The sequence below is a fragment of the Tauraco erythrolophus genome, chromosome 17 (assembly GCF_009769465.1).
Source record: "Tauraco erythrolophus isolate bTauEry1 chromosome 17, bTauEry1.pri, whole genome shotgun sequence".
Classification (NCBI taxonomy): Eukaryota; Metazoa; Chordata; class Aves; order Musophagiformes; family Musophagidae; genus Tauraco; species Tauraco erythrolophus.
In genome coordinates, this window is record NC_141481.1 from 2,139,563 (window position 1) to 2,160,606 (window position 21,044).

The 21,044-nt window shown below is 40.7% G+C and overlaps 1 protein-coding gene across 1 annotated transcript; it reads right to left on the bottom strand.

Moving 5' to 3' along the window:
- Nucleotides 1–2,920: 2,920 nt before the first annotated feature.
- TMEM114 (transmembrane protein 114) lies at nucleotides 2,921–16,754 on the bottom strand. The gene is made up of 4 exons (XM_086622398.1): nucleotides 16,571–16,754; nucleotides 15,354–15,434; nucleotides 5,952–6,089; nucleotides 2,921–3,153 (listed from the first exon to the last, which is right to left on the bottom strand). Exons 1-4 carry the CDS (start codon nucleotides 16,752–16,754, stop codon nucleotides 2,921–2,923), a joined length of 636 nt encoding a protein of 211 aa, XP_086478524.1.
- Between the last annotated feature and the right edge of the window lie 4,290 nt (nucleotides 16,755–21,044).

Here is a 21,044-nt window from a genome sequence, read left to right on the forward strand (position 1 = left end):
AAAGAATTGGGTATTAAATAAACACCAGTTTCAGTTAGTGGAAGAAGTTGATAAGATCACTTGTATCAAATTACATAAAATCCTTTCCAGGATATTTTCTCTTTCTAGCATAATTCTTCAAAATGTTCAAGGTTTATGTGACTATTCCAAACCACCTTTTTTTCTTTGTATTCTAAAGGAATTTCAGAGAAGTTCAGGGGTTATACAAATATTCAGGAGCAGCTTTATTACCATTGTACTGGATCTTGCAGGAAGCCAGAATGAGAAATTTAGGAAAGCCATGGAAATAAGAATTGCTCTAATTCAATTACAGATTCATTGGGTTTCTAATTAAATTTGACCACTTGAATATTTTATATTGTAGCTGCATAAGTATCTTATAAATACCTACCACATGTGACACAGGCACTTCAAAAGCATCATATAAACTGTAGAATAGATCTGCAGAAAAAGTTAAAGAAAAATATATATCTTAGTTCTTCCATGTCTTGGTAAATAACTCCCAACTCTGAGAAGTCATTTTATTTAATTTTACAACATTTAAAACCACTGTAAAATAACACCAGTAATAATATCAAAAATAACTCAGATGATATTTTACTGTTACAGCTTACAGTAATATCTGAGTAACACTATACAAATCGTATTATAATAGCTTCACCAGCACCAAAACATAGAAATACTACATTTTACATAATTCACTTAAGCACACGAAATTTTGGCTACAAAGGATTTTTACTTACTCTTCTTATAGCTGATTTAGTATGCTTTTACTTGTAAAATGACTGAATTACTCAGTCCCAACATAAGGCAATATGGAAAATATGTGAAAACCAATGTGGGAGCAAGTGAGAATTACAAAATTGTACTGGCTATTCACAGAATTTCTACTGCACAGTCTATTCAGGATTTCTAGCTTTATTTCATTCTGATAACAAGCAAGGTCTGCCAACTAAGGTCTTAGACTGGGATTCAGAAACTCTGGTTTCATATGACCTTGGACAGTTTTTCTGTCTCAGTTCTCCATTCACAGGATGGTAGAAATAATGTTTCCTCATATCTCAAAGTCTGTAAGCTCTCGGAAGCTCCCTGCCACTATTTTTGTACAGTAATTGGTACTGCGGGACTAAGATTAGAGCTGAGCTTAGTAAGAGTGAACGTGTAATCTTTAACACAAGACACAATGATAAAATCGTTCTGATGTTTAACAGAGGTAATGATGCCCTTTGCACTACTGGAGAAAGTACAAGGGACGTGCCCAATGACACAGCGTGCCTTGCTGACACAGCTCCTGAGTCACAGTCTTGAACTGTGATATGCTGAAGTCCTCCAGAAATACACAATCTAACAGAAAAGTAGTGGAGCTGTTAACACATTTAACTCTCTATACAAAGCTATAGCAGTCAGGGGAAAATTTCTTCACTAACTTCAGTGAGCACTGAAGTGAATTTTCTCTTAAATGCTATTACCCAGAGGAAAAACTAGTAAGGAAAAACTGGATTGCTTGGCACCTAAGATGAAATTCAGTTATCCTGTGTTATGTTTTACTCAGCAGTTTTCAGCACAAAGCACGTGCACAAATTTCATGAAAAGGAATCATCATCAAAATTGCTAAGTAAAAACTGGGAAAGGCATCAGATACATCTTCTGCATTAGAGAACTGAAAAAGCAGCTAGTAGTAAGTTGAAAGAGATAAGTATGTAGCCTGAGCATTTGATAGATTTGGGCTGGCTACAGTAGTTAGTCAAAACATCTGGAAAAGCAGCTGTATCTTTCTCTTGCAGTACACTCACCGCTGCACTGCACTTGAGAACTTCACCATCATAGTCACTACTGTCTGCTGGGTAACTAATATCAAGTTATTCACAGTATCTAGGCCTTATATCCCTTCATTTTATCACAGCACCAAAGCTCATTTTTAGAGAAAGACTAATTTCTTTGTTCTCTCTCCATAAGTAAAGATTTTAGGAAACAGAACGTGATTCTGTGTCTCTCCTTAAACATTACACATAGCTGACATGGACTAGGCTTCTGGGGTTCTCTGGTTTCTCAAATCATCCCAGTTTTGTGTGTTGTCACAAAGAAATTGTGTGATTGTGGTACAGGAGAGAGGACGGCCTCTTTGGGAAGACATGAAGGAAAAGAAGATCCTACAATAAAGGTGTACTCCCGAGCAAAGATTAATTAATATTCACTTCATTAGTTGTCCTAGCCATGCCACTGCTGGGGATTAGCATTGGAGTTCTCCAAATATTCTGAAGTTCTTCCTATTCTGGATCTTTATTTTCAGTTTTGCTTTGTGCAACAAAGCCATGTTTAGTATGCAATATTACTATTTACGCCTCACGCTCTCTCCCAGGTTCAGGTGTACAGACATCACGTATCGCCATGTGTCTCCAAAGGCAGCAGGCAGATCACACTACCTGCCACAAAGCAGCCATCTCGGAGCAGCTCTGCTGGCAGAGGCTGCCAACACAACTGGAATCCCAGGAGTACTTATTAGGAGCCTCAGAGGAGAAACCAAACGCTAAGTGGACTGTGTGTACTGGTCTGCAAGGCACTCTGAGGCACTTTGCTGTGTCAGCAGAAAGGAAAAAGCAAGCAAGAAATGTGCCTTGTTCTAAGCAATGAATGGAGATGTCTTATGAGCTGCCAGCTGAAATTATTTGGAAACACTAACACTGCAATGTGCTTTCCTTTAAAGTCACAAGGGTTCCCTTATTGACAACGCTTGAAATGTTTTACTGATGTATCAGAATCTGTGCGTTTCATAGCTAACTGTGAGGAAAAGGGTTTACAGCAGCTGAGAAGATACTCAGTCACAGCCTTGCCACTTTTATTACCCCTCGTGACCAGATGGACCGAGCAATCCACATTTCTAGGCTCTGCAGGGTGCCATTGTCGCAATGATACCTGGAGTTCATAACGCCTGTTCACGTCGCTGTTTCAGACCCACGACTCTTGCTGCCAGGAGAAACGCAGCCCCGGTGAGCGCTTCTGTGACAAAGGAGATCCAGACTAGGGCCAGCGACCAGCCAAACCTGATGTCAATTTCTACCAGGAGATCCTTACTCCTCAGGAGGCAGGCAGCTTCTTCAAAGGCAGCAGCTGAATACGCAATATAGACACTGATCCCAGTAAGTGTAACAAGAGCTGAGACAGAAAAACATATTCAGCTAGTTAGCATCCACTGCAGAAAGTAGAAGTAGTTAACTAGATGTCTCTTAGGGCTTCTCTGCCACTCCTTCCTATCTACCCAGGACAGATTATCAGTTAGTCTCTGTTTACCTTTGAAATCTAGTAGGGGCTGTTTTTTGGGGAAGGGTGAGAGGGAAGTAAAGAGAGGGTTATCTCTGTCCATTGAGTTTAATGTGTTCTCACTGCTAACTACTGAATCAAAACGTGTAACAGCAAGATTTCCACAATAAAATCTAATCATGTCTTTACAGATACTAATGCATGTACATCTCTGTTTTCAATGGCTGTAACATAATGTATTCTGATTTCTCATTGCTGTGCACCACAGTTGCCTACCTCTACACAAGAAAGCCCATGGAGACAGAGATTCTTGCATTTCAGGTCAGTGACCTGAATTTAGGCTGTTTTCTAATTTTGAGTATCATAAGTTTTGAGTGTTCAATATAATGTGTTGGTCTTTACTGTCATCTCCTGCCAAGTGTTGTGGAGTCATGACTATTCATCATTTCCAAATAATTGAGCTAAAAGCATCCTTAGAGCAGACTAAAAATAAACTTACAAAGACACTCAAACAAGAAGCCAGATGTTTTCAGAGTGAAGGAGCTGCACAGAAGCTAACAAATTTAGGGAATGGCACATCTAGCACAAGCACATGCTACATCCTGGGCCTGGCATCTATGTCACTCAGATGACACACACTAACTGAAGTCATAACTTTACTGGATCAGTGGCAGGAAAGACACGATAGAAAGGCCCTGGATTAAAGGAGGGTACCCAGGGCAGATATTGGAACACTTGTAGGACAAGATAGTGTCTTATCTGATTCTGAGGGAGAAAAATTTCGCTCTGGCTTTCTGTTAAATCACAGTGTAAGTCTAGATGAGTCTGCATTTTTGCCAGAGACAAGTTTGGGTAGAGGCAAACCAAGACAGAAGAGTATTGGTTTATGCAACAGTCAAAATTCATACTCATATTCCTGACTTTAACCACGCTATGATGCCTGTACCTTATTCCAGTCCTTTGCAAGGGGGGGAGGGATCACTTTATAACTTTTGTCAGCAGAAATCGAAATGATTGTTTTGTTGACATTTTCAACAAGGTATATTGAGTTCTACGATCTCCCTTAAATGCGGCCACATTTCAAAAAAATGGGGAAGCATACAAGATGTCCTGAGATGCAGAACATATCAGTTCTAGTATTTTCCAAAAAACTCAGGTTTCTGGAATTGCATCATAAAATATTTCTTTCTGCTGAGACAGAACTATCTAGTCAATACCGAACTTTGTGAACTGGAATATCCTAGAAAACTGTGCATGCCCATTACATGCATCAAGCCTCAGTGCAGCTGAATCAGCTGAACACTACTGCCTGAGCAGGAGGAGGGTCTGGTCTCACACCAAAGACCACCCTGCAGCCTGTTCACGCTGTCCTGGGAAACAGCACCAGTTGCATCTTCAGAACGTATTCAAGCCCCTCTCTCTTAACACTGTCTTTTGTTTCTTTCCCTCTTCACACCAAAGACCACCTGCAGCCTGTTCACGCTGTCCTGGGAAACAGCACCAGTTGCATCTTCAGAACGTATTCAAGCCCCCTCTCTTAACACTGTCTTTGTTTCCTTTCCCTTTGCAACTCCAAGTGTCTTAGAAAGGCACAGTACTCCACTCCTCAGTGGGATAATCATGCTTTGCACTTCACAGCTTTTCATCTTTCACTTGCTATTTGGAGTAGTTTTCAAATAGCCTGTGCCTTTTCAGTGAATATAGCTTTCTGATGTTTCTAAGGAAACAGAACTTTCTTTTTCTTTGCAGAAGAAAATCATAATGGGAGATGATTTGTCTTTGTAAGAGCATTTCAGACTAAAAAGGTCAGTTAAGACTTTGAGACAGCAGCATTTGCTTCCAGCAATTTCTTAGCAATCTATTCTTAGAATAGGACTGTATGATCAGGTGATGAGGGCCAGTACTGAGGAACCCCTTTTCTATTGAGGAAAATTTCTGTTTCAAGTTACATTGTGAAATAGTACTGAAAATCTTTTGGAGAAGAAAATGGAGATGGACTTAAACCCCATTTTCCTACTTAGACAGAATGTTTTTAGTTTTAATTCATAAATTACTTTCTAAAACACAGAGGTTTTGGTTACAGCAAAAATGTAAAAATAATGTAAAAATTTTATTAGCTTCAAATTGAAATGCTACAGTTCACCTAAAATAACTCTTCGGGGTTTCTATTTGTGACCCACAGTTCGGGGACACCACTGTAGTTCCAATCAAGCAGTGAAGCTAACCCAGGAATGCCCAGCAAGACCCTTTTCATGAGCTCAACGCACACCCTTTGAAAAATGTCAGTTTTCTAATAGTTGTAAAATCTGTGCAAAGCTATCAAACTCTATGCTTTACTAATTCCAAAGTCACTTCTCCATTACTCCATTACCTTGTCTGTAAAGAATTTGGGCACTGTGCTGAGGAGGTATTAAATCTTTTGTGTTAAAGGGCACAGCGAACACGTGTTCAAAGCGTGACTCAGTCCACAAGGATGTATGGTTGTTGTGATTATCTGCTTTTCCTGATTCTTAAGTGGCAGCTTTCTATTCCAGAATCCTATGAGGAGCTGAGCAGACACCAAGTGAATGAACCCAGTGTTATTCTTAAAGAAAACACTTGCTCAGCTTCTTTCCCCTGAAAGACAAAGTGATGTTTCCCAGATATAACCTCCTATTATTGAACATCGTCAGGCCGGGAGTTTGATACAGTACCTCCAAAAAGAAAGAGCAGTCCTGTCATCAGAAGCAGCAGGTAGGCCCTGGCGATAATACTGATGAATCCAGTCATTCCTCCAAAAATCATCAATATCAGGCTGAGGGGCATCAGAATGACAAATGTTCCGTGCATATCTGAAGAAAAATGAAGAATGTTAGTATTTTAATATTTTATTATGATGTCATTGGATGTACTAACAATCATTGAGTGCAGAGACTCTGATCAGGATCAACTCTTTATTCTGTGCTGCACAAACAGGAGTTGGACAATCTCTTGGATTTTAAACTTATGTCAGCAGGACAAATATGGCATGGAGAAAAAGGTAACATACGAGCAAGCCCTTCACAGGATCACAGCTTGTGTTTCAAAGAGACCACGAATATAAAGGATATGTCTACAGGGGTATATTTAAGCAACTAAACTGTTCTCAGATTAAGCCTAGGTGATGCATTGCATATCAGGTAGTCACTGACAACTTTAATAAAAAGTAGTCCTGGTTATCTAAACCATACAGATGACAGTGAGTGGCACTGTTCTGTTTGGGTGGTGAAATCCAGCAGATGCTTTGGTTAAACACTTTATTTTCTGTCACATGTCCTCTGCTGAACTGATCTAGCAAATTGTTGACCTTTTCCTTTGTTGCAGCTGACCATCAACTAGAGGTAAATTTTCCCACACAGCTCTTACTCTGTGTCTGTCATTGTTTTCTACAGCAGCTTCACTAAGCACATTAACCTATGCTTGTTGCTTCCTCCCATGCTAAATGTTTTACATTAGTCTTTCTTGATGCCTACAACATTCTAATAGCTGTGTAAACAGAGGGTTGCTATGAATTTTTTCATATCACACTGCTTTTTCCATCATAAACCATCGTTGTGTCATTGTTCCCTCTCATACAATCTACCCACAACATTCAACCCAACCTTTTCTAGAATAATAACCAAAAGAAGGTAATTCCAGATTACAGTATGAATTTATTTCATACCAGAGTGAAGTGCAGAGTTAATGAGAAAGGAAAACTTAAAATCAATTTTCTCAAGGGCTCTAGGCTTCAGTGTCTCATTTAATTCCACAGAGGAACATTTAGTCCCATGTATGCCCACGGCAGGATCAGCTGATGCTCAGAAAGCACAAATTCAGCATTCTGCGTTGAAGCGAGTATTTTCTCTCCTTGCTTTTAAATCTGAGGATACTCCCTGGACTTTTCAGCAAAACTGGCCATGGCTGTTGCTGGCTAAGAAGCCCAAACCTATAGCAATTTTCAGATGCTAACAGTGAAATCAATCTTCGGCTCAACATGAATAACCAGTATGTCAAAACTGTTTGCAAATCTTAGTTGAATACCAAGAAGAGAAATAGCCATGGAACTCAGTTCAGGAGTTTTACATGGTTAGAAGTGGTTGCCAGGATGTGATGCGACATGATGTGACAGAAGAGAGAAGTGGCACACAATTTAGTTCTAATATTCTCGAGAGGCAGCAGGAACACGCTAGTCTTCCACCCCGCTTTTACTTCCTGAAGGTTATTAGGCCTGATTTGATCTCCCACCATTTTTCCATCTGTCTTGCATGTAGGAAGTGAAAGGCCTTGAGGGGATAAAATCTGATGCAATCAACATTTTAAAAGTAAGGATGTGAGAATGGTGCAACTCTGTCCTCAGACCTGGCTTTGCTGGGAGGGAAGAAACATAAACAAGCTCATCACTGAGCCTGGGCTTTGTGATTTTCCAGGTGTCCCTCGCTAGTCAAAGCTGCTGCTAACTATATCTCAAGACAGTAGCACCAAGAATTGCTATTTCTTTGACTTTCCTTTCACACTGCGATTTCAGCTACTGCAGCTAGGACCGTAACCTTAGCCAGGACCAGCATGGGTGGAGAAGATAAGGCTCTGATTGTAAGCTTTTGAAGTAAAGGGAAAACAAATCCATACCAGAGTATTTTCCTGGGGAGTGTCATAGATTACATTAATGACCTGTGACAGTTGTGCGCAACATCGGAATAACTCTGATTTTTACGCACTCATCATGAAAATTAAGGTTTTAGGGCTATCTCAGCTGAAACCCACAATCCCACTGTGACAGAGCCTTTCTTTTCCTACACACAGCTGGATCACATTTCTCATTAATCACCTGCAACTTTCTTAAAATCAATATTTAATGGATTGTATTTGGTTATACAGAACTTTCATCACCTCCAGTGTTCTAGTTCAATACCTAATACCCATTTGTCCTTCTTCTACGAAATCTGCAAATGCCTGGGAAACTTATTCTAAAATGCTGCCATGGAAACCACTCAGGAATCTGAATTCATGCTGTCTGGCGTATGATATTATGCCATTGTATTCCTTGATTAGAGGGATAGAATTAGTTTATAGAAGGACATGACTTAAAATATCTTTATTGTATTTCTGTCTTCAATAATCTGTCAAAGAAGTTAAAACATTAATTTTGCAGTCATTTTAGTGTCTTTTTGTTGTGTTGAAATATATATTTATGCATTACGTATTATACATATAACTGCCTAATTTTAATGAAATTACTATTGAAAAAAAACCTTAAGCACTTTGCACAGAAGAGGTACATGCCCTTTCTGTAAAACAGAATTCAGCTTCCCACATCTATTTCTCAATGCCTGAGTTCCCGGTCAGCCCAGCATGAAAGATCCAAGAGTTTAATCTTGAAAATACTGAAACAAACTGATGAACATTTAAAAAAACTTTTTTTTTTGTAGCAAAAATACTTTAATTGCCTGATCTGAGTTAATGAAGTTTTACATCAGCTAGCCAAAGCTATTTTACTAGAGGCCTGACCAAATGTCTGTAAGAATGACATCTGCAGTGCATGTCCCAGGTCTGTGAATTTAGCAGATGTTTCTAATTACCACCCAACACAGTTGTTGATAAGTTGTTTGCAACAGAAATCTGTGAATGAACTAGAAAAACTGAATGGTGTCACAAGTGACCAACTGCAGGTCTAGCAGTTTTTTTAATCATCTCCTGTTAATATGGTGGAGCTTAATTGTTTCAAACTAACTTTGGATTTGTTTGCACAGCTTATAATAGCAAATAGTCTCTAGAAATCTGTAATGGTCACCTCATGACAAATACTCCAAATGGCAGCAGCTCAGAAGAGCTTAATTAAGGACCTGTTTAACTTCCCCAGCAGTAACTAAATAGTCAGTTAGAAAGATAAAAGCTTTTAGCTGAAACAGAATGCTGGCAGTAGCTAAAACCAGTGGGGCTGCACTGGAAAGTCTTGGCAAAGCCAAGAAACAGTGCACTGAGAAAGTGTGACCTGCTTGCAAGGAAGGAAGGAAACAACTTAGAGAAACAACGAGCAACAGAAAATAACTGCTATCTGTAGCTAAATGTGCGACTTCTGGGCTTGAAGCCCAGGGACATGAAGGCCTGGATTCCCTCCTGTTCAGTAGAGAAAAGATCATGGCAGAGGAGAGCTCACAGGGTTAGGGTACCCCAGGATAATTAGCTAAGCCCCGGACTTTGTGTTACACCTTTTGGCTTTGGCTCTTCTCATGCAACAAGTCTCTGAGCTAAACTGGAAGACAAGTTGCAGATAGTAGAAATAAAATGATGCTAGACTTGGTACAGGTGGGCACTGACAAAAGCCATCAGCACTCGGAATGGGTAGAATGATAAACATAAGCTATGCACATTCTATTGCTACGACACCAATGAATTTGAAATGAGAACGTTTATCAGAAGTTGTCACTCAGTAGGCCTCAGCTACAGTGATGCTAAAGTTATCTTAGATTTCTGTATTTATTTATTGTAATATCTGCTCTAAGTACTGCAGCAAATGTTCACTGGAACCTCTTTGAAGGACCACTGCACTGTTGCTCAGAAACAAAGCAGATCCATTTAGGTATACATCTACCATGTAAATTAAGTTGGAATTTCTATGTACATCATTTGGGTCTTATTTCACTTGGCCTCTGAACTGGCTCTTGTCGGGTATTCCAGCCCTAGCTGTTTCCTTCTGATTAACTTAAAACCAAAAGGAAAAATTGTGAAGAACTGTAAATTCCCCAGGAAAAATGTAATGGCAGCCAAAGAATAAGGCATTCTGGGATTATATCATTATAAACATGTAACTTAGTAAAAATTAAGCAGGCCCAGAAAGAGTGGGGAGAAGTGTGAAAGCAGCTGCTCAGTGACTGTTACAGTGTCCACATGCTGCAAGGAAATCCAGTCTAGTTTAACCCTACAATTAAACAAATTTTGCTGAGGAAGAAACCAAGGCAGCTGTTACATTATAATAACTGAGGTATCAGTAACTGTCCCTACTGTTTCCCTACAGGAAGCACCAACTTGTCTGCAGCCTCATGGTTTCAGCTACATTGACATCTAAAAAAGGAAAAATAAAAATACTCTGGGGAGAATAATTTAAGCAGTTGTGCATGGGCAGCTGCACACTCCAGTCTTGGTTTATAACAAGAAAAACATTTTCTTCCAGCCATATATAAGTGGAAACCACATCCATTAACTGACCATCTCTGGATGGCTCAGGAATAGAGGAGAGCACTAAAAAGTGACTCGTAACAGGAAATCAATTGCTGCCATGATGTTCTTGTCACTAACAAAAAATTAGGATTGTCAGAGGTTAATCATACCTTGTAGGTACCTAATGCAGCTGGTTTGCCTGTCAGGGGCATTAGGACAGTAACTGTAATTCCTCTCATGTTATTTTTCATAACACCAGCTCCAGTTCTGTAGTGTAGATGGGACCCCACACCAGTTCGGGGTGCAAAGCTGAGATTCTGTTGGAGCAAGTCCAGAGGAGGCCACGAAGATGATCCGAGGGCTGAGCACCTCTGCTATGAAGAGAGGCTGAGAGAGTTGGGGCTGTTCAGCCTGGAGAAGAGAAGGCTCCGGGGTGATCTTATAGCAGCTTTCCAGTACCTGAAGGGGGCTTACAGGAAAAGCTGGAGAGGGGCTTTTTACAAGGGTGTGTAGTGATAGGACAAGGGGTAATGGCTTTAAACTGAAAGAGGGAGATTTAGATAAGAGATAAGGAAGAAATTTTTTACATTGAGGATGGTGAGGCAGTGGAACAGGTTGCCACAACACGAAGTTGTGGCTGCTCCATCCCTGGAAGTGTTCAAGGCCAGGTTGGATGAGGCTTTGGGCAACCTGGTGTAGTGAGGGTTTCCCTGGCCAGGGCAGGGGGGTGGGAACTAGATGATCTTTGATGTTCCTTCCAACCCTAACCATTCTATGATTCTATGATTTAAGACAAATGATCTGTTTTGTAATTTTGCATCTGTTTGCATCTTTGGGCCAAAATGACCTCCTATATTTTGGCCAAATAACACGTTATTGATGTTGCTTTGACGTGCCAAAAAAAAAAAAAAGCTTTGTGGCAATTTGGTTTTAAACTATTAAGAGGAGGGGGGGAAGTCACACAAAAAAAATTCTCCACATTTTAACAAATTTCACCATGCTTTGAAAAAAACTTAGCCACAGCTTTCTAGGATCAGCAAATCGTATATCATTTAGTTCAGAAGAATGCAGACGGAAGTAATTTTTATGATACCAAGCAGAGGGCACTATCCAGTTATAACTAAGGCACACAGGAACAGGTTACTTGAGTTTCCCAACAGTCAAGATCATAGAAGAGTTTTGACAGGATATATTAGTATCCAGCAAACACATTACTTTCTTCTTTTGAAAGCTCATCTGTCCTGCTAGAAGTACTTGACCCAAGTCCAGAGCACAAACTGCTTTTGATTAGAAATACTTACAAAACTGTTCATTTTGCAGGGATTACAGTGGTTCTATCTTAAACTAAATCTATACTGGTACTTATTAATTACTAACAATACAGACTTTGGTTTATGAAAAATATTTATATTACAGAAACACCCAAGAGTAACCTTTCCCCAGTGTAACTTGTCGGGTGTTTTTCTTTTTTTGAAAGACATTATTTTACAAAGCTGCAACTCTTGGGGAAAAGTTTTCAGTAGATTAAATCCTGCCATTCCTTCTACGCACCAGCTCCCCTCTCTCTGTATGTGATCCTCAATGTTTAGATGTGATTTTGAATGTTATGTTTCTTCTACTGGAAAGTGGCAAAGTTGCTCAGAATTCCTGATGCAGCTTCCTTTGAAGCCAGAGCAACATCCTTATTTTACCATTTCGTGAGAGAACGGATTCAGCTTGTCGTGAAAAAAGTTGCTCTTTCTGCTTGTCTCCCACAGCTGGCACAGGAGAATGCATGGCAAGACAAGATATCTGGCGTGTCTTTGCTGACAGATTTCAGTTTTAAAGGTGACTTTGAGAGAACTATCTTTAATCCTAGTGGTCACCAAGAGACCCTAATAACTGTCTGAATTGTGAAAAGTGACACTTTCGTTTTAATCCTGTATGGGACAGAGGAGAATGTAAATCTCCAGTAAAAAGTTGGGGTTTTTTTTGTAATTCAGAAATTTCAGAAAAGCTAGTGGTAGGTAGTCTAGTGGTATATTTCTTTAGACAGTGGCTGATGTTTTAAACAAATATATAACCATGCCATAAGGTAATACGTAGTAGGAAAACATTTTATACATTGTGGGTTTGAGGGAGAGATAGGGTATATGTCATATGTTCAGCTGGAGGGAGTGGTAAGAAAAGACATGGAAGCTTAATGTACAGAAGAAGACATGCTTGTGTCTAATCCGTTAGAGAAATTGCTCAAGAGTACTCCCGTGATGTAAAAATGCATCCTACTCCTAGGCTTAGCAAGGCCTACGTTGATTGCCTGAGTACTATTGCTGGTAGCAGAGAACTTTAGCTTGTACACTCAATTTTTTTTAATTTGCCAGGAGCTCTATTTGAAGTACACAATAAACCTAAAATGAATCTGCTGAGAATGAATAGGAGAGAGATTGGAAATGTGGAGGAAGGGAGTGCAAAGGCTTTTCATTCTCTAATGAAGAGTTTGTCTTCTGGCAGTGACCAGCACTTGTTTCCACTTAGACCCAGCTCTTCACACGGAAGTATAGACTTTCTCCCATCTTTTTTGCACTTCTGGTTAGTTAAGATATGCCAGGAAGAGAATGGGAACTCTAAAGAATGGGGGATGGGATTCACAATGTGATACTTAAGTGCCTGCCTTGGGAGACAGCCCTTCTAAATGTTTTTAGGAATAATCAGCAAGAAACGTGTTTGATCTTGCCAGAGCTCCTGAAATTCAGTCTGCCAATCAAACAGTGACAAATATGGTGTACAGCTAGACAGAATGAGATTAATTCCATGTGAATGTGCCTCACAGACACCTGCACAGGCACACATAGAGAAAAAAATAATTTTTTGAAGTAACTGATTAAGCTGAGCAATTAGCTTGTTTGCCTCATAGAGCAACACAAAGACTTTACTGTAACTGCACTGTAATCCACGATCCCAGAATTCTCCTCTAAAATTCTAGTTAAAATGTGTTGTAGATGAAGGTTTGTCCTGATCTGCCCAATCATGATAAAGTGACCACAGTCAGAAAATATTGAAGAACAAAATAGAAGGTGATTATCTCAGTACTTAACAAACCTACATATCACTGTATTTCCCAGAAGTAAGAAGTACTGACATGGCACTTCCCGCCTTCAGCTGCTGTTGCTGTGGGTCTGTAGCCTCATCACACTAAAACTGCATTGAAGCTGAACATCTAAAATATCAAAAACTTCACTCTGTAGGGCGTTCTAATCAAACCTAGTAGGTTCTTTCAGTGAAAGTATCTTTGATTTCTTATCTCATCATTTTTGGGCAGACTATGCCTGCTCATAATAAAATCTGCAAGTGTCTTTGCAGATCTGAAGACTTTGTCCAGGAACCTAAAAATAGCACTTGATATGACAGTGAGAGATAAAAAATTTCTCTGAGGCTCTGAAAAGTCTGTAAGCATAGTTATGCATCCAATTTTTATTCATATTCACTATTTTCTTACACTTCATGACTACCAAAGAGCTGTTCTTTGTCACCAAGCCAACATCATTTTTGCAACCAAAAGTTTCATATAGTGTCTGCTTTTGTTTTTGCAGAATTCAGCTTTCATTGAAGAGCTGTAATCTAAAGTCTCCTCACCTGAGAAAAATCACAGATGTATCTTCTGCAGATATGAACACAACTTTTGAAATGCGAATAATTTTATCCTGAAATTTTAGACGATCCCAAACATAATTGTTGAGGTGCCCACACTTAAAACGTGATCAGTCTGGTTAGGTTCAATTAACTGGGAACACTCAAAGGCTTAAGTGATCCGGTAGATGATCATTTTCACTGACCCTCACAGTCTTCAACAGTATCAAGCAGCTAAGGCCCCCTGTCTTAAGCAAAGAAAGTTAAAGAAATTATATCTTTCAATCTGAAAGCACAGAGAGACAATCTGTGCTGTTAGTTTTGAACCTGTCAATATGTCTGTACGGCTGTTTCAGCAGCCCACTGGGATCTTATTCCCATTTTAACTTCCCGGCTGCTGCTGCAACACAGCTACGTTAGCATCATTACCTCACCAGCTTTCTTCGACATGTTTGCTCTGCTTTTAGCTATATCATGAGATGCTTCTCCAAGAGACTAAAGACACTCTAAACCTCTCTGAAGGAGTGCTCAGGGAAGTGGTTGGTTTTGAGGGAAAGAGTACCATTTGAAGACACAGGACAAATGCATATATTCTGCTTGCAAGGGGAAAACAGCCAGAGAGAGAGAGGAGAGGTAGTAAACAAAAAATAAAAGAAAGCAAGCTCATATACAAGCATGTATGAGTGAAGCATTGTGCAGAATATGATGCAGAGGAGCTAACTCATCTTTTAGGAGAAGCCTAAAAGTATTTGAAAATGTTTAGTTTGGACTTCTGAAAACATTCTGACATTGACAAATTAATTTAAAGAAAAAGAAGCAAGTACCATCCAACACAGTTAGAAACTTAAAGTAATATTTTTGAACACAATGTTCTTCAAAGACTTTGAACACTGCTTTTAGTCCTGACTTTCTAAAATTCCTGCATATTTGAGGGTTTTTTCAGTGCAAGGAATCCCTCTGAAAGGGTGGATAAATAGCTGTCTTAAAGATTGGTTTAAATGTGTGCTTAAGCATTTTCAGTGATCAAACTCTTTTGAGGGGATTTAGAACATTTTTGCCTTTTAATTTTAACAATTGTGTACCTTCCTGAGCCATTCCAGGCAGAAACATCTTGCTCCTGTGGAAGAAATTAGCTGAACTTGACATCAAATAGATGGTTATTTTAACAGTAATCCCACTTACAGACCACATGCCGTGACAGATATTGTACAGAAGCACAGCCAAAACTCCATCTGAAAGAGCTCCCCCTCTGAATCAGAAACAGGACCTTGTAAGTGGCCAAGGAGGGAAGGAAGAGTGGATGGAAGTATAGAAAAAACATAAAAGTTACTCACACAAAAGCTGTCTGTGTGAATCAGTGATGTTTGCATTCTCATGCCAGAAAGGGTTCATCAAAGGGTAACACTCGCTCCTCACTGAGAGAAGGGAAAAGACATTGAGAAAAAATTAAGCTATCTTATTGCAATATATCTTTTTTTTTTCTGCATGTGCATATAATTCATATCTATTATCTACTTTAAAAACAGTCATTCCTAGATAAGGAAGGAAAGGAGGGGATTTTCAGTACCCAGCATTGGCCAACTTGTGCTCCCATGGGGCCTGACCACTGAAGTCAAGAGGGAAACATCTGCTCATTTCAGCAGGGCTCAGGGTACAGCAGTGGGGAGAATTCCATTAACCTGCTCCTTCTGCCTTGCTCCACTGGAAGTATCATCCTTTCTTGCCTATGATGAACATTACTTACTCCTTGTTTTTAATGGTGGAATCAAAACCAAAAGTAATATGCCTGGCATACAAATTAAACTAAATGGGGAAAATCCTGTAATATCCACATAGGGTTCATGGATCTTCCAATAAAATCCACAACTGTGAAATACCAAGCAAGATCAAACGTGGTACAATTACTTGGTGAACTTGGTGAGTCTTTGGTCATTTACCTTCAGTCTAGTTAGTACGGGATTAAGTCAATTTTACATATATTTATGTTATTTATAGATATACATTTCAAACTAATAATATTTATATTGATATAATTTATAGTAATATTACTTATTTATGTATATAAACTATATATTGTTTAATATTATTTATATTCTTTATATTATTATTATCATGTTAATGGCTTTAAACCAGAACTTTCACCCCTTAACTCCCCGAGTGAAACGAAGACATCTCTTTTCTTCTACATGGTCATTTACTAAATGACTTTGCATCACAAGTTGCTGGATGACTCCGTCACAGCCGCTATCCCCGTGCCTCCCTCGGCAGGCACAAGCGACACCCGACGGCGAACTGCCGATGGGCGCAGAGCCCGGGGGGGCCGGGCGCTGTTTTCCCGAACGAGCAACGCCGAAACTGCGCAGCTACCGCCGCCCGCGGAGCTGCCGCCCTGCAGCCGGGACGGCTCAAAGCCCGCGCCCGCTCCCGATCCCGCCCCGCCGCGGGCGGACACGCGTGGGGCGCGGGCGCTCCCCGGCGGGGGCGGGCGGCTCCCCGCGCCGCCGGCCCGCCCTGCCCTGCCCTGCCCTGCCCGCCCCGCCGCGCCACTCACCGCGGCACGTCCGCCACAGACCCGAGTGCGAGCTGAGCGCGCCCGTGCCGTTACGGGACGTCTCCAGCCTGGAGGCATCGATGATGTACCAGAAGTCCGTGGCGATGGCCACCACGAGGAAGACGAAGCTCGAAACTCCCACCAGGGCCGCCAAGAAGGAGAGGAAGCGCAAGTTCACCGTCATGCTGCCGCCCGCCGCCGCCCCGCCTCGGCCAGACCCCGCGGTCGCGCCCGCCGCGTCCCACAGCGGCCGGGCCAGCGCGGCCCGCCGCAGGTAGCCCGCCTCGAGCCCCGCCCCGGCCGGCTCCCGCCGCTCCTCGCCCGCCGCCGAGCGGGGGTCCGTGCGTGAGCGCGAGGGGCAGGGCGCGCGGAGCCTGCTGCCCTCCTAGGAAGAGACACCTGTTGGAAAATACGGGAGGGGAGTATCCCGATAGCTTTGAAACCCGCCGATGGTCTCGCTTCAGAAAGACAGAAGCTTCGTTGTTCCAAACACCACTGACGTTTAGCAGAGGAGGGAGACGAAGCCAAGGTCTGGGAGGGGTGAAGTGCTGGTGTTCCTACAGCCTTTCTGCTGTTGTCTGTATTTGTGAGAGATTTCCTCTTGTTCTTTGCCTTCCAGATGCTGACCGCAAAAGGACACATCTAACCTAATTTGAAAGGTGATGTGAGGGAAGGCAGTAGCACGGCAGTTGCTGCCTGATGTCTGTATCCTGCTCGGGATCGTTTTCCTGTCAAAGCATCACTGGGAAGGACACAAGCAGTATACTCTCTTCCAAAAACTTCAGAAGGACAGTTATGTAGTTTCCAAGGGCACACGTGTTCAGGTGTGAGCTCCGAAGCCACACTTCACCTAGCCTCCCGCTGATCTTCAGCCCACTGAAATCTGTTGGAAAACAAGGTAAATTGCAGTATCAGCCTTGTTTTTAAATCTGCGTGGCATTTACTATAGAGTTTTACTGCATCACTTCACTGGCATAAAGATGCTGTGCAGGTAGGGTCAATAAGGCCTCTTGGTTTCTTACCTGTAATTCACTTCAGGGCTTCCAGGGAATTGCTAAGTAACTCCTAGTCATTAAAAAAATCATTCTCATTTATTTTCTGGCATGGACACAGGGCAGAATGTGTGACATCATTACCTGTCCATGGCAACAGGCGATCCCTTGAGAGTGTTTATTTAAACATAGTAATCATCAGCACTACAGACCACATTTTGCTCTGTAAAAGTACTGAAAGGTGTATATTGCTAGGATTATAATAGACTTTCCACTCAGGAATACACTGTTAAGCAGCTGTGGCATTATTTTGAGCTTTTGCCATCTCTTTTTTACATCTCCAAGTTGTACTTGTAATACGTGAAAGTGCTTGTGTAATAGTACAAACTAAGCAGCTGTTTCCTTGTTGTAATTGTGATGATCGGGTAGCAGAAGCCGTACGGGGTTTGTGAAGCGAGGTGAAATGTTTTGTTAGACCAACTGATGCAGTAAGGAAAAATGAACGAGCTTTGGGGCACATGAGCCTTACCTGGGACCCCAATCTTGTCTGTTTTTTCCAACTATATTTGCAGAGCTACTTGAAAGTTTTACTTAGCCCCACAAACACCATGTGTTGAGCAGATGTTTTATCAGCTCCTGTCTCATAAATCTAAACCAGAGGCATTCATACATCTAAACCGTCCAGCCCCTGCAATGATCAGCCATTGTCATCTCCCAGTTAAGGGAAGGCAAAGGGTGGTAAACTGGAGGAACATTTAACCCAGTTGGGTCCAAGCTGTTAATCAGGTATTGTATGAAATGCTTACCAGTGATGATCTGTGTCCTGGACAGTTCTTGTCCTAATCTCGGGGCCCGCAAAGTTCTGGACACATGCTTATTTTTAGAAACATTATTAAATAATTTATTTTAGCCATTAAAACGTGGAGGTCCTTGTAGAATCTGTCTAGATTAACTTTACAGTAAATAAATTTAGTCTGCTAACCCCTGATTCTTTTGTGACCAAACTAATGACAGAAAAGTTTATGTCAAGAATAAATCAACTGTACATGGAGGTTTAATTTCCACATCAGTATAATCTATTTAAGCATTCATTCTCATGCTGAGGAAAAATTAATTCCTACCAAGTCAAAAAAACTAAAAAAGTAGAGTTCATCAAAACATCTTCATGTATTCATTAGGAAAGGTTAATCATGGAAGGAAAAAGCCAGTAATACAGATCAGCTTCTCCGGAGATTTAATTTCCAATTTACTGAGGTCTCTAAAAAGAACACAAGACTCTGAAAGTTAAACTGGGATTTTCAGTAGAAAAGATTCAAAACTTTAATCTAGACATCTTTGTGGAGAAGGAGTAATTCACTTTGCATAGCCAGACTAGATGTGGGTTAGATCTGCTAACATCAATCTGCTGCGCAAAATAGCAGAGATAATTCAGAAAATGCTCCCGAAGTTGCAGTCAATTATTAGTCCACAGAGTGCGATGCAGCAAAATTATCAGTCTTCCACTTGAGTGGAGCAGAGCTTGTGTAAGTAACTCTTACCCTGTCCTTTCTGCTTGCAAGATTACACGGGTGCTGAAGGATTCCGAGAGCATTGTGCTCCGGAAATCACCCAGTGTGGCTTCCCAGGACTCTTACTGCGTGAAATGCACCTGTAATACAGTTCCTCCTGAGTTGGTCTGAACCTGTACTGTACTGGTGTAGCAGAGGCCTCAGCCCAGGTATGTTTAATGACTGAGAGCTAAGATGAGATCCTTGAGGTAAAACTGCTGTGGAAATACTGTACTAATTGTGTTAATACTGGAAAGGAGTGAGTGAAAGCCAGAGAAAGTGGCACTTTGTGGTCAATCATTCTAAATGGTTTACTGAATATCAGTGCTCAGAGTAGGAAACAGCATGTCATTAATCCTGTTACAAACACGCTTGCTATCAGCAAAACATCCAACTTCTGCCTGGACTTAACTTCTGTCTGGATTTAAAAGAGCAATTCCTCTCATAGATCCAGTGTTTGTCTTTTCAAACTACATGAACTATCCATGTAAGTTCCATAAGCACGTGTACTTTTTAAGACGTTCATCAAAACCTTTCTTTTAAAAAAAGACTCTTCTTACAAGATCAGTTCCTCACTTTTCCCCAATGTTTATTTTATCTCATTTCTCCTGCTGTTTCTATATGTGAAAGAGGCGACTGAGTTTCTAAAAGTAAATTACATGTGAACTGAGGAAGGGAGAGATTCACACAACACTTACCTGCATGACTGCAGGAAAGTAAAAGCCAGGCAGCATAAATGTGCACCCATGACTGTAATTAATTGCTGCCACCGAAACAAGTACTATCACACCTGATGTCATTCACAGTCTTTTCCTGGGAAACATCAATTTTTTTCTCCTGTTCTTTTTTTTAAATAGAAAACCAGTTTACCATTCAGCATTCCAGTAAAACTAATTGGATTCAGAAATTTGTTGTTCCTTTAAACTATTAAAAGATTACCACAATTACTTCCCCTGTGGTTCAAAAGAGAAAAGCTGAAAGACAATGTACAATATTACAATTTTCAGATTTGCTGCCCTTTGAAATTACTAGCTTTTGGCTCGTCGATCTGAGGTTTGACCATTACTTCTCAGATTTAATCTTTTCATCATGCAGTTGTACCCAGCCATTTTTCGAACAGCCACAACCCGCACTGAATTTAAAGGACTGACCAGTCACAATTTATCTCTGACAAGAGAATACAGGGCATATATCACAATGTCCTGACTTTTACTCAGTATTACCTGATCTGCCAAAGAAACCCATGGACTGTAGATATGTCATATTGAATTAAAAGGGGAATTACAGGAGGGACATGCCTGAAGTACCCAGCACAGATTATCACAGCAAATTTTTTCAAGTCTTGTTTTAAATTGTTTTGATGGAGAACTAGTTGTTAAGGTTATAGTAGGAGGGATATCTCCTTTTGAGCCAGTTGGCTAGATTATATTCTGTGACCTTACTGCAACAAATTCCAGCAATTTCATTCTAGCAAATTACAGCAACAAAAAATTCTGTAGTAGCATCTATCATTTCACTTGCCATTTACCAGGGAAGAATCTTCTGTCTACACATACACAGCACCATCCGTTTCTAAATGTAGGTAGAATAATATCTCTACAGTGATGCTTGCATGGATAGCAAAGAATCCATGGTTAGTGTTCCATTTTCATTTGGATGGTCTGTTATTTTTTCCATGATGTTAAGTGTAAATGTTTTAGTCTCAGGTTTAGTTCCACTGTGATACAGGAGTGGCTTTTCTCCAAGGTCACTCAGGAAGTACGCTGCCAAGAACACCTAGGAAGGCTGATTTTAATAAAGTCATTGCTTTTAGGTAAAAATTGCTAGAACATGCCGTGGAAAAATGAAGAAATATAATTATCTGGCTTTCTGCTACAGAAAAGGAGATGACTATTTCTGGAGTATTAAAAGCAGTATTTTTGAATGGCACAAATC

Excerpts from the sequence above, each read along its gene's own strand:
- TMEM114 (XM_086622398.1), bottom strand. The coding sequence starts at position 16,754 with ATGACGGTGAACTTGCGCTTCCTCTCCTTCTTGGCGGCCCTGGTGGGA. Across the intron at positions 6,090-15,353 it reads TTCACACAGACAGCTTTTGT|ATATGCACGGAACATTTGTC; the intron begins GTGAGTAACTTT and ends ATTTTTCTTCAG. Across the intron at positions 3,154-5,951 it reads ACTGCTCTTTCTTTTTGGAG|CTCTTGTTACACTTACTGGG; the intron begins GTACTGTATCAA and ends TTTCTGTCTCAG.